At 57.1% G+C, this 11,927-nt stretch overlaps 1 protein-coding gene across 2 annotated transcripts in view; it reads right to left on the reverse strand.

Annotated features, from left to right (window-relative positions):
• SH3GL1 (SH3 domain containing GRB2 like 1, endophilin A2) overlaps positions 1-10,775 on the reverse strand; it is a 29,961-nt gene extending 19,186 nt beyond the window's left edge. The window contains exon 1 of one of the 2 annotated variants that reach the window (XM_059388688.1): positions 10,557-10,773. In XM_059388688.1, the coding sequence (XP_059244671.1) occupies positions 10,557-10,601 (45 nt within the window). In that variant the 5' untranslated portion in view covers positions 10,602-10,773. Of the gene's footprint in view, positions 1-10,556 lie in introns of both variants that reach the window. The other variant, XM_059388690.1, reaches the window with a different exon arrangement.
• Between the last annotated feature and the right edge of the window lie 1,152 nt (positions 10,776-11,927).

Consider the following 11,927-nt stretch of genomic DNA (forward strand, 5'->3'; position numbering starts at 1 on the left):
ACAAAGGCGACAGGAACCTGTCTGGAAGTGCCTTGATCCCTAGATGGGGCCCACTGGGTCAGTTCCGCGTGATCTCTGAACCTCCAGGTCCACACCCTGGCTCCCATCAGCAAGCCCCCACGCTAAGGCAGCACACAGACAGGTTCCATGGAGCAGGTCGAGGCCCCCTGCCCGCCACAAGGAACCACGGGAGGGCCTCGCCACCCATCTATAGCACTCCTGTTCTAGAAAGTCACCGCGAACACTGAGCTGTTGAATATGAACCCACTGCTCCGAGGGGAAACAACAGGGTTAGGTTCTTATAAGCCTCCGGCCACAGCCGATCAATACATAACCCTGTTGTCACGTGCGTCTGTTTCAAGACACCGTATTTAACACACGCTGTTGACTCATCTACACTGAACTTGGCCAACAGCACCATAACCCCCTCGTGTACAAGGTTCATCAGACACACGGGTTTCCTCCATAAGGAACAACATGTCTTCTTGTACTTGGGAACGCAAGCTGGCCCTGCAGCTCTGGGCTTGGGGCTGTTTCACACAGCAAAGTCACTCACAAAAAGCACAAAAATGCAAAAAAAATGTGGCACTTAACAATACCGCAAGGACCCTGGTTAACAGTTTGGGCTGATTAACAGTTTGGGCTGAAACACAAACACGGAGCCACTCTGCTCCCCCCCAGCTGGGAGAGCAAGCACACGGGGAGACAGAATTGTTTGCGCCTCGGCACAGGATTGCAAGGACAGCTAAGTGCCCCAAGCGCTGACTTGGGGGCCACGAAGAAATCCCAGTGGCCGGGAAGCCTGTACACGCAGCATCTCCCACCAGGGAGCCTCGACTGTGTATGTCAGCGTGAGTGACCCTCCGCGACAAAGCCGGATGCCAGGTGCTTTCTGCACACGCGGCCTCCCCGCGGAGAGCAGGGCTGAAAACTAAGCTACTGAGGAGCGGACAGGCTGATGCACAAATGAATCCTGGGAGGAAGACACGGGGCAGAGAGGGCTCTGGGTGTGGGCTGCGGCTGCAGGCCTCCCTGCTTTATCCGAGGTTCGTGTCCCTCCCAGGCACCCCCCAGCGAACCCCAGGCTGGGGAGCCTCCACCTAGCCCACTCGGTGTCCTGGCCGGGGCCCCTGGGCGGAACCGCAGAGCACACTGGAAATATCACCCTTATGAGTGTTCAGACACGTGACTCCCGTCAGCTTTGGGCCCAGGACTTCAGGTCATGCAAACTGACAATTTTTTTCCAAGCTGCTACCACAGAAAACCTATACGGTTCCATTACATGAGGTCTAAGTCTGGAAAACCTCTCAGACACATGCCCGAGGGGACACCGGCGGGTGCGCTCACTGCCACACGGTTTGAAAGAGCAAAGACACGGGAACATCATAAATGCCCACCAGCGGGGGACGGTGCGGTCACGCCAGGGAAGGCTAGCCAGCGGAGCGCTGAAGCCGGAGCTACCCGCGCCCGTGCGGCGAGCAGCTCACGCCGGACAGTCACGCGACACCCTCCGGCCGAGGGCGGACCGGGAGGGAGACAGCCTGTGCACCTGCGGGCGCCACTGGCCCAGCGGTAAAGGCGTAAATGAGGGAGGGGCTTTGCCTGGGACGCACTGCCCGGGTTTTAGTGACGCTCTTGTGGACACGTGGCTACTGTGGTGGCCCTTCTTTGTATCTTTTTCTGTGTCTGAACCACTTCGTGACACAGCAACAGCAGCAGGGAGGCAGCGCGACCGTACGTGGACACACATGACATCAGCTGGGTAACAGGTATCAGCAAATGATTATCGACAACGGGCGGAGGGGTCGATGTACCCAGATTAATGTTCCAACGGAAGGACGTGATTAACGACAAGGAATGCTAATACCAGCGGCCACCGCCTTACCAAGGTGCCTGAGAAGCAGCGTACCCTTGACGGCACCCCAGGAACCCCAGCGCCGACTGGCTAGGGCCTGCTGAGCGCACCGGGAGCTACCCCAGTGACCTCTGCATGGTCGACCCTGCGGCTCTGCCGGAGAGCCCGGCGGACTCCTGGACCCCAGAAGCATGACGGAGGCAACTGAGCAGAAGGACCTTCTCCCCACCCTCCTGAATGAGCACACTTCCTTCCTGCGTCTGCCGCCCGACTCCAGAGCCCGCTCAAAAGAAGGGCCCCCCCCCGCCCCCTGAGCTGAAGCTGTGCTGGGGGCAGAGCAGGGGACCCGCTGTGGGAAGTGCAGGCCAGGACAGAGGACACTTCAGGGGCCCCGAGACAAACAGCTCAGATCATTCTGCAGTGAAGATGTCCCATACCAAAGCTGGGGGACAAAGCCATCTGGATTCCGGGGTCCAGGACCTCCTCACAGCCCAGCTCAGCGTGGGGCATCCCTTGCACGCGTTTCAGGGCCCTGACCCACACACTTGGCGGTCAGCGGGGAGCTGCAGCGGCCCCTACGTTCCACGAAGATGGGGGAAATGCTGCGTTGTGCAGGCCAGAAATAGCGGGAGACTAGCCCACAGTGAGGGTTCTCCCTCTCAGGAGCTAAAGGTCAACCCTAGACCAGCCGGGTTAGACTCGGAGATGAAGAGATCCCACCCCCCTCCCTCAGCTGCCCTCCTGCGCACCACACAGACTGGCCTTGAAGGGCCGGCGCTGGGGGTCCATTTCTGGACAGTCATGGCTCTGACGGGCCAAGGCGGACGGATGCCTGCCCGTCTGCCCCTCGGCCCCCAGACAGCTGTGGGGCCTCGTCCTGGGAAGGTGAGTGGCAGGGGCCAGAGGGAGACTTGGGGGCAAAAAGGAGCAGGAAGTTTCCAGTTTCCTTCCCACGGGGCTTCCTAAGAATGTGGATTGCTGCTCAGTCCTGGGGCTGAGACCCTGAATGACAGAAAGTTCATCATCCGGTTGCTGCGCTTTAGAAAAACCAGGGCGGGGTAGCGAGGTGCTGGTGAACAAGATGTGAATTAAGGGCCCCGGTGAAGGCTGGCAACTCCCCCGAGCGTACTGACAGAACCAGACACTTACTCTCATGCCAACCCAAAGCCACGGGACCAATCTCTGAGTTTTGATTTCTTATTTTTAAACCAGCTGGGCCTGTTCCTGATGGAGGGCTGTCAGCCACTCTGCTTCCCTGGGGTTCTGCCTAGGCCTAAGCAGGAGCCACCCCCAGGGATATGGAGGGAGGCCACTGTCCCTGGACTGCCCCACTCCATTTCTGACAACTTAGTCAGCAAGCAATGGCCCAGGGGGCCCTGGGCCCGTCACAAGTCACCAGGCAGCCGTGCTCCATCAGGAGCTCAGGTCTGATGAGCGGAGAAGCACACACTGGTGTACGGAAATATCTGGCACACGGCATGTGGGCAGGAGAACAGTCAGCTGCTCGGAACACGGAGAAGCCTTTCCAGTGGGCGGCCCCGGGCAAGGGCAAGGATAAAGGGAGACACAAACAGGGCTTTACAGGGCACACAGGAAGTGGACAGAGAGACCCGGATGGGATGCGGAAGGTGAGGCTCAAGGAACGAGGCAGTGCGAGGCGGCCCGGCCGGCCGGCCGGCAGACCGGTCAGACCAGAGTGCGCCACCCGTGAAGAGAAGAAGTGGGATTTAAAACTGGGACCAGGCGGGGCTCCAGGAGGTCCCGAATGCTGGGTCAGCGGGGGGTGTTCCCACTTCCCACCAGTCCCAGGCTCGGCTTCCTCCAGGCGTGCTGACACTACACCTCCGGCATCTGCACCGGCGGCCCGTGACGCAACCATCTGCTCACTAGTGTGCAAACATCCGTCTGTCCATCTACCCATCCAATACTTACTGAGTGCCCAGGACCGGCCAGGGACTGGGCTCAACGGGGCACACAGCAGTGGTAGAGCCATAAGGGCCCTGCCCACAAAAACTTAGGATCCAGTGACAAAGATGCCATCTTGGTCCTCGAATGGGAAGGTAGCCATACAGGAGTCGGAGATGGGAAGACAGGGGTTCTGAGTGGCCGGGGGCTGGGGAGATGCCGAGCAGAGGCTGAAGGGACACGTGGTAGGTGAACCTCAGTTCACCTACCAAAGGCCAGGAGGGCTGCCAAAGGCCAGTAGGGCTGCCGAGCCCGGGAGAAGAGCCTGCGCCCTCTGTGACACTCGGTGGACCCCTCGCATGTTTGGGCGAGGACGACACTCCCCACGACTGCGAGCCCTGCCAGGACAGGGGCCACTGGGCGGATGGTCTCGGGCACCGGGTGAGAGGCCACTGGTGGGCACCACTGGCGGCGCCCAATTCCCAGGTATGGACTCCGAGCAGCTGCGCAGTGACCGATGCTGACTCAGGTCCTTTGGAGGAAATCACACTTCAATTTTCCTGCTGTGGTTGGGAGTCTCCACATGACCCCGCTCTCTGGGCCCAGTCAGCAGGTTTTTTTCTAGGAGCTGAGCGGAAAAGGAAGATGGAGCTGTCCTCTGGGATCCTGGGTTCGTGGAACCCTGGTTACTGCCTAACAGGAAATGAGTAGAAATGTACCCAAACTGCAGTGCTCAGTGGAAGCGGCTGCCAAATTCAGTCCTGGGAGCGGCTGGGGAGGGGCGGTGGACAGGGACAAGGCAGGGAGGAAGGGGAGGGGGAAGGGAGAGGAGGGGGGAAGCGGGGAGGGGAGAGAGGAGAGAGCAAAGAGGAGAGAAGACAGAAACCAGCTGCTGCGCCTCTGACACACCCCTCCAATCAGCTCGCCAGGGACAGCTTTGAAAAAGAATCCAAAAAGCCACCCCTGACACCTCACCAGGCAGGAAAAGCCATCGGGGTTGGAGTACAAAGGTAAAGACCCCTCAGTGGGCCTGCAGAGCTCCTAACCCCGGGGGCAGAGAAGGTCTGTTGCTGGAAACCGTCCTACAGCTTACACATCTCACCGCCACCGCGCCTGCCCACCGCCCCCCCCTTGGAAATCAGGAGCAGAAGAAGACGACTAGACTTTCCTCCAGCCCCGCCCCAGCGCCCCGCAACTCGCCGCAGTGCCAAAACGCCCACTTGCCTCCAAAACCCTGTGGAGGAAGCTGGCCACAGGACCCTATTAAAAACTAAGTTTCCCCAGATTGGATCAGTTTCAAATGGTGACAACGGAAGAGCAGGAGAAGGGCTGAGATGGGCCGGGGCAGAACTGGCCTATGTCCGTGGGTCAAAGGCCCTGGGACACACACGCCAGAGGCAAAGGGCAGACCTGAGTAGGCTGCGCCAAGTGTTTCCTCTGAGGAAAAAAGCGAGCAGAAGCGCATATCGACACCTGAGGGGCCAACCAGTGAGCTCAGGCCCGCACACATACTAAGGTTCAGGGGGCTTCGCAAAGGGAAGGCTGGGGGCAGGGGGGGGGGTGTGCATGCAGAACAGCACTGCATGCCCGGTTCACTCGCTAAGTGCTGGGGTCTCAGGAATGTGGCAGCCCCCAATGTCTGAACAGAACAGGGAGACACTACGAAATCCCTAACCTCACAGGCCATCATTCAGTGGCACGCGGACTATAATTAAGTACCCTGTGGGCTCTGCCCTCACGCGGAGCCAGATAAGCAGGGAGAAGTGCACCCAGCACGCTAACAGGTCTTTAATAAACACAGCGTTCTGAGTCAGAGGGGAACTTGCCACCTCACGTTTGCCAGACACGGAAGCAGAATCAGAGCAGGGTGCCCTCCTGTTCCTGGTTCGTTAATAAGAATTAGCACGATTCTGCTTGGCTACAGAGCGCCTCCAGGACTGTAAACAGTGGGTCCTGGGAAAGCGGTCGGGCGAACCCAGTTTTACCGACAGGCCTGGGAAGTGGTGGGGTTCAAGGAGGTCCCGGGGTCCTCTGGGGGAGAGTGGTCTCACACAGTTCAGCCTAGAACACCAGGCTGGTGACCGAAGCCGAGTGGGAAGAACAGCCGGGCCTGGCCACCAATGGAGCAGGACAGGAGCATCTCTGTCCAGGGTCCCACAGGAACACGGCCAGTTCAAGGGTCTTCTAACAGACGGAGTCAGGAGAGTTGCTTCCGGCAAAGTTGGACTTAACCCAGGTCCCATCACACTTGGATATTGCCAGTAGCCAAAGCCATTCCCGGGGCTGCTGAGAGGCTCCAGGAAGTCAGCCACTGCTGCTGAGCTCAAGGGCTTGGGGTAGGGACCCAATTCAGCCTGTCACTGTTGTTCTCAGCACACAGGTCCCATGCTTTTATGCCTCGCAGGTGAAGGAGGTGCATGTTCCACACTTTTGCATCTAAGACCATCCCATGTTTGTTACTTAAGAGGCCAAACCCTTTGCTGGGGAATCAAAAGCCTGATTCCACACAATAAGGTTTTAAAAAGGTCAGAACAGGTAGTAACTGGGGACATTCCAAACACCAGCCACATCCCCCAGATATTACTTACTCTAACAAGCTGGGAAACTGGGTGCCCCGGCCCACCACAGGCCTCTCAGAGGAAGTCGGATCTCTCCTCCCAGGCACAAACCCAGAGCCTCGAAAGCACCCGGGGAACGTCAAAGCTACGGGATATGGCAGTGGTGAATTTCCCCCCAGCTCTGACGAACCAATCTTTAGCTCAAACTCTCGCCCTCCTTTCAGGCAGGCAGGCAGGCAGAAGAAAGAGAGAGAGAGAAAGAAAGTCAGTCGAGCCAGCATTCCAGGCAGCTGCCAAATCTATCCCTAGTTACACTCTCAAATCTGGCCTGGCCACAAGAATTATCAGAAACCAGGGAACAACTTAGGCCTGGAAATGAACATGGAACCACGACGAGAAGTGAACTTCCTAGTTTGGGTCTCACTAGCTGGGGCCCCTGACCCTCCTTATTCCCCCAGAAATACTCAGATTAAAGCATCTCCCCCAGTTCCAGATGTGCACGAGTACCAGGACTGGAGCCCCAGACAGACGCCTCTTCTTTCCAGCGCTTTCCTCTACAGACTCTTGAGCAAGCCTCGGCAGCAGCCAGTTCTGAACAAGTAAAAGCTCACAGACTTCTCATGCGAGCCTGAACTGACCTTATACAAGACCTGAACGTTTGCACCAGAGGTGGGCTGGGGTGAAATTTGCCAGGATACTGCCAGATACTAATAACTGGTTTGTGACCAGTATCATCAATGAGATCAGAAACTTTCAATTAACGTCACAGCCTCAGCTTCTGGAAACCAAGCCTCTCCAGGCCCCACTCTCTCCCACAACCACCCGACTTCTTTTTCTCAATTTAGAAACAGCACTGCTACAAGCCTCTGAAATCAAGAACCTGTTTCAAAGCATTGTTTCTCAACCTCGGTGCCACGGGCATGTGGGGCCGGATAATTCTTTGCTGTGGGGAAGGCTGTCCTGTGCACCATAGGGTGTTTAGCAATCATCCCCAGCCTCTACCCACTCAACGCCAGTAGCGCCCTCTCCCCCAGCAGTGACAACCAAAAACCGTCTCACACATTGCCACACCTCCCTGAAAGGGTGCACAGGGCGGGAGAAGAAGGGAAGGTTAGTCACCCCAGCGTACGCTTATGTCTTCGTAAAAATACCAGAGGCCAAAAGACACCCTGGGATTCTAACCACCTGCGACCTGGTGCTGAGCTGTATGTTCACGTCCATCTGCGCATTCCTGGTTATCTGTGTTCTGAAAACGAAGAAAAGCAGGCAGCTGTCGTAAGAATGGCCCAGGAGAGAGCTGTTGGTGTTATACTGGTTTTCTGTTTTTGTTTTTGTTTTGCTGTAATTATCCTCACTTCTCACAAATCTTAGGGCAGGGTTTCTCTTCCTCAGCACTACGGCCATCTGGGCCCAGATAATTCTCGGTTGTGGGGGCTGCCCGGTGCACTACAGCGTGCTGGGGGGCATCCCTAGCCTCCAGCCACTAGACACTAATAGGAACTAGGTTTGTGACCACCAAAATTGTCTCCAGATACTGCAATGTCTCCTAGAGAGTAGAACTGGCCCTAGTTGAAAACCCGCGTCCTACAGGAAGATATAAACAGCCCCACATCGCTTTGTGTAAAAAGGGGAGTGCATTTACTCTTATGCCAGGTAAATGAGACCAGAGGCTGAAAGCAGACTGCCGGTTCATACAGGGAGGATTCAACAGACATTAACCATGGCCTCGTCCTCCTCAACAGCCGACCCTACTCTGAGGACAAGAGGATGAAGAGAGGTGCAGTGAGCACAAGAAAAGAGACACACAAGGGCGCCCGGGGGGCTCAGTGGGTTAAAGAGACACACACGGAGACAGACACGTTCCGATAAACAACAGAGATGCTGGGGGCCTGTGGGAACTATTCTGGAAGAGAGCAGAGCGCAGCCAGCATGAGTCCTGAGAGCACAGCTCGGCAGAGAATCCGTCAGGAGGCCAAGACAGCCGCTCCCAGAGTAGGACGTGGCCACTGAGGCCCTTGTTTGGGGATGGGCTTAAGAATGGCGAGATCACAAATCAATGTGAACCAGCAGCATACGCTGCTCGGTGCTTTCCAGGTTCCAAGGTATTTATTTATCACAGATCTGAGCGTAGGGCACCCTGCTTTCCCCTGAGACATAAAGCTCTGGTGGCTGGCCAGAGTGGCCTAGCTAGTGCCTCTAGCAGAGTGTGCCTCCTTGGGTCAGCACGGGCCTCCAGCATGGGCCTTGAGAGCTGCCGGCTGTGAGGAGAGGGCTTCTCTGGCAGGAGGGACTACATTAAGGTCATCGAGGTCCAAGACAGTAAGCACCATCCCCAGATTCTCTGGTCAAGCCCTGGGGATCTGGTGTCTGCTGAGAGAGGTCTAACCCAGGGCCAGGTCCCTTTAATTCTATCCTGCTGGGGCAGAGGGCTGTCCTCTCAGCAATAATCCTAGAACCCCTCTGGATTAAGTTTCTCTTCCTCCAAGGGTTGGCCATTGTCTGGGCTTTGCCCTAGATAAAACACTAGGGTGGGGTCAGGACTTTTTCCACCAAGGGCAAAAGGTACCAGCTGCGTTGCTGTGGACTCATTTCTCTTCCCTCCCCCTGAACTTCTCCAAATTGTGGGAAAAGCCCAGTCTGCCGGCAGGGCCCACACCAGCCCTGGGATGGCCACGCATTCCTCCGTGGAGTCTATCCACACGCACTCCACACCTAAGCTTCTGAAGCTGAGATTAAGAAGCGGGAACCAGTAGGAGTCAAGGAATCTGGGACGTGACGTGGACCTGAAACTCTAAGCTGAACTGCCCCCATCGCCCAGTTTTCTGGAGAGCGGGCGCACAGCTCGCACCAGACTCACGGGCAATGGGTCACGGACATTCCAAAAAACCTCTAGTTCTCTGTCACAACTAAAACCCTATTCTCGGGACGCCTGGGTGGCTCAGTTGGTTGGATGACTGCCTTCGGCTCAGGTCATGATCCTGGAGTCCTGGGATCGAGTCCTGCATCGGGCTCCCAGCTCCACGGGGAGTCGGCTTCTCTCTCTGACCTTCTCCTCGTTCATGCTCTCTCTCACTGTCTCTCTCTCAAGTAAATAAATAAAATCTTTAAAGAAAAAAAAAAACAAAACCCTATTCTCTCGGATTCAGCATTCCCCTTCTGGGCATTTACCCTGTTAAGTCCGATCCCACCCGTGAGCAAAGATGGTCAGTGGCTAATCACTGCGGTGTCATTTGTAGCAAAAACCGGTTGGAAACCATCTACACATCCGCCACCGGTCGAAATTCAGCCAGTCCCAGAGAGATGACAGGAGTACCACCAACCCACTACAAAGATCAAAGAAACTTGGGGTTATGCTCCAGCGCAGTAGCTTGGGGGGTAAGGGGAGTTCCCCCAAGGACACTTGGTAACACAGGGAGGTAGAGGTGGTGTCGGCCGGTGGGGGGTGCTCCTGGGATGGAGGAGGTGGGGCCGGGGATGCCGCTCACCACCCCACAGTGCCCAGGACCCCCACCCCACCCCACCCCGCACCAGAGAGCGATCTGAGGTGGAGAGAATCCCAGCTCTAGCGTTATCTCCAAACCCATTTAAGGAAAGCGCGAAGCAGTAAGGGCTGGGTAGCCTATGCCACCACCGCGTGTGTGTGTTTTGTAAAGGAAAAAGTGAAGCCGATCTTTGGAAAGGGATGTGAACCTGGCTGACAGTCCTCGCCGCTGGGGACAGGGGCCGGGAGGCCCGAGGCACTGGAGGCGGAAACGGACTTTTCACTCTACCCCGTCCCAACGCGGTACCGGGTCCATCAAAAGGGGTTTTCGTGTGTTTGTTTTTAAAGAACTACTCCGGACGCCAAATCTCCCTGCCCCTGGGCTCTCTGGCAAGAGTCCGGTGTCGACAGCCTCAGGACTGTTTCTTCGCCGGCTCTTTCCCCACTCCCCGCCCTTTTACAGGGGAGGGGGCCCTGCCCCGGGTCAACCTCCGGGCGCATCTCCGCCGCTGCCAGGGGTCTGCCCACCCTTCCAGGGGATACCAGAGCCCACATGGCGGGCAGGGCCTGGGCCACTTCGTAGGCACCCCCGTCCCTCCGGCGCTCTCCCCACCCAGCGGGGGACACGCGCCAACGCCGCCCCCTCGGTGCCCGCGGCCCCGTCCCGAGCCAGGGGCGGGCCTGGCCGGCTCCCGACCCCGGGCAGCCTGGGGCCTGGGGCCCGGGGCTCGATCCCCCCGCTTCGGCCTCCGCTCACCTGGCTCGCCTTGTAGAACTGCTTCTTCAGCCCCGCCACCGACATACTGCCTCCCGCCGTGGGGGCTCCCGCCCGGACCCAGCGAACCGGAGGGACCGAGCGAGCGACAGGCTCCCGGGCGCCGCCGATACCCCGCGCGCCTCAGCGGGCCCCGTCGGCGCCGCCTCCACCGCCCTCTCGCCAGCTCCGCGCCCGTCCCGGCGCCGCCTCAGCCTCTCGCGCGCCCGCGCGGCCAGGATATTACATGGCAACCGCACACTTCCGGTGCCGGCCTGCGCGCGCCCCCCCAGGCCCCGGCTGCGCACGCGCGCCCCCTACCGGCCAACGAGCGCACGCGCATGTCGTCGTCCCTGCGGGGGCGGCCTCGGCCAGCGAGCCGACAGGAGTGAGCCTAGAGAGACCGTGGAGACTACAGCGACCCCTGGAGGCCCCGGAGGTAGTCCTAACGTTTTAGGAAAGGCGCTTAAATCCTGGAGAGGTTGGGAGGCTGAGTTTACAAGTCTCAGTGTACCTGTTTGTCAATCTCAGCTAACCCAATTCTCGGGGCGTTTAGTCCGTCCCGCACACACTGTCTTCAACCCTGCCACAGGCTCATCCATACAGCTGCCCAACTCAGACATCAGGTGTCACTTCTACTTCCTTTCCATCCCCTTATCCTCCCTGCCCTGTCTAGACCATCCCGTTGGCCTCCTCTCTGTATGCCTGTTTGGAGGTTCCCCCTCATATTTCCCCTAAAAATAAAAAGACTTTACAATTCATATCACGTTATTCTACTGTCCTCAGAATACACTCACAGCGGGGCGCCTGGATGGCTCAGTCCTTAAGCGTCTGCCTTCAGCTCAGGTCAAGATCTCAGGGTCCTGGAATCCAGCCCAGCATCGGGCTCCCTGCTCAGCGGAAGCCTGCTTCTCCCTTTCACACTCCCCCTCCTTCTGTTCCCTCTCTCGCTGTCTCTCTCTGTCAAATAAGTACATAAAATCTTAAAAGAATAAAAAAAAAGAATATACTCACAATTTCCTAGCATGGTCTGCCTACAAAGCTTGCGCGTTTTGGCTCCATCTTGCACAGAACGACTCTTCTGACTTCAACCCCCTTCCTCTTCTATAATCCATGATCCCTGTTTCCTGTGGGCCTTTGCTAATGTTGTTGCACATTCTCCCTCAATCTTCCCCGCATCCTTTGTTCATAAAAGAGATATCTGTTTGGAATTTCACCTTCTTTGGGAAGTCCTCCTGGGTTGATACATGTTAATTGATTTGAGTTTTTTTTTTTTAATCAGCTGTTATTGAATTGAATTGATTGGAAGTAATAATGAATTGAAACAGATAAATTAATCCAAAAAGAGGAACAAGAAAGTGGCTAGAGCTAACG

Source organism: Mustela nigripes, chromosome 2 (genome assembly GCF_022355385.1).
Source record: "Mustela nigripes isolate SB6536 chromosome 2, MUSNIG.SB6536, whole genome shotgun sequence".
NCBI classification, from domain to species: Eukaryota; Metazoa; Chordata; class Mammalia; order Carnivora; family Mustelidae; genus Mustela; species Mustela nigripes.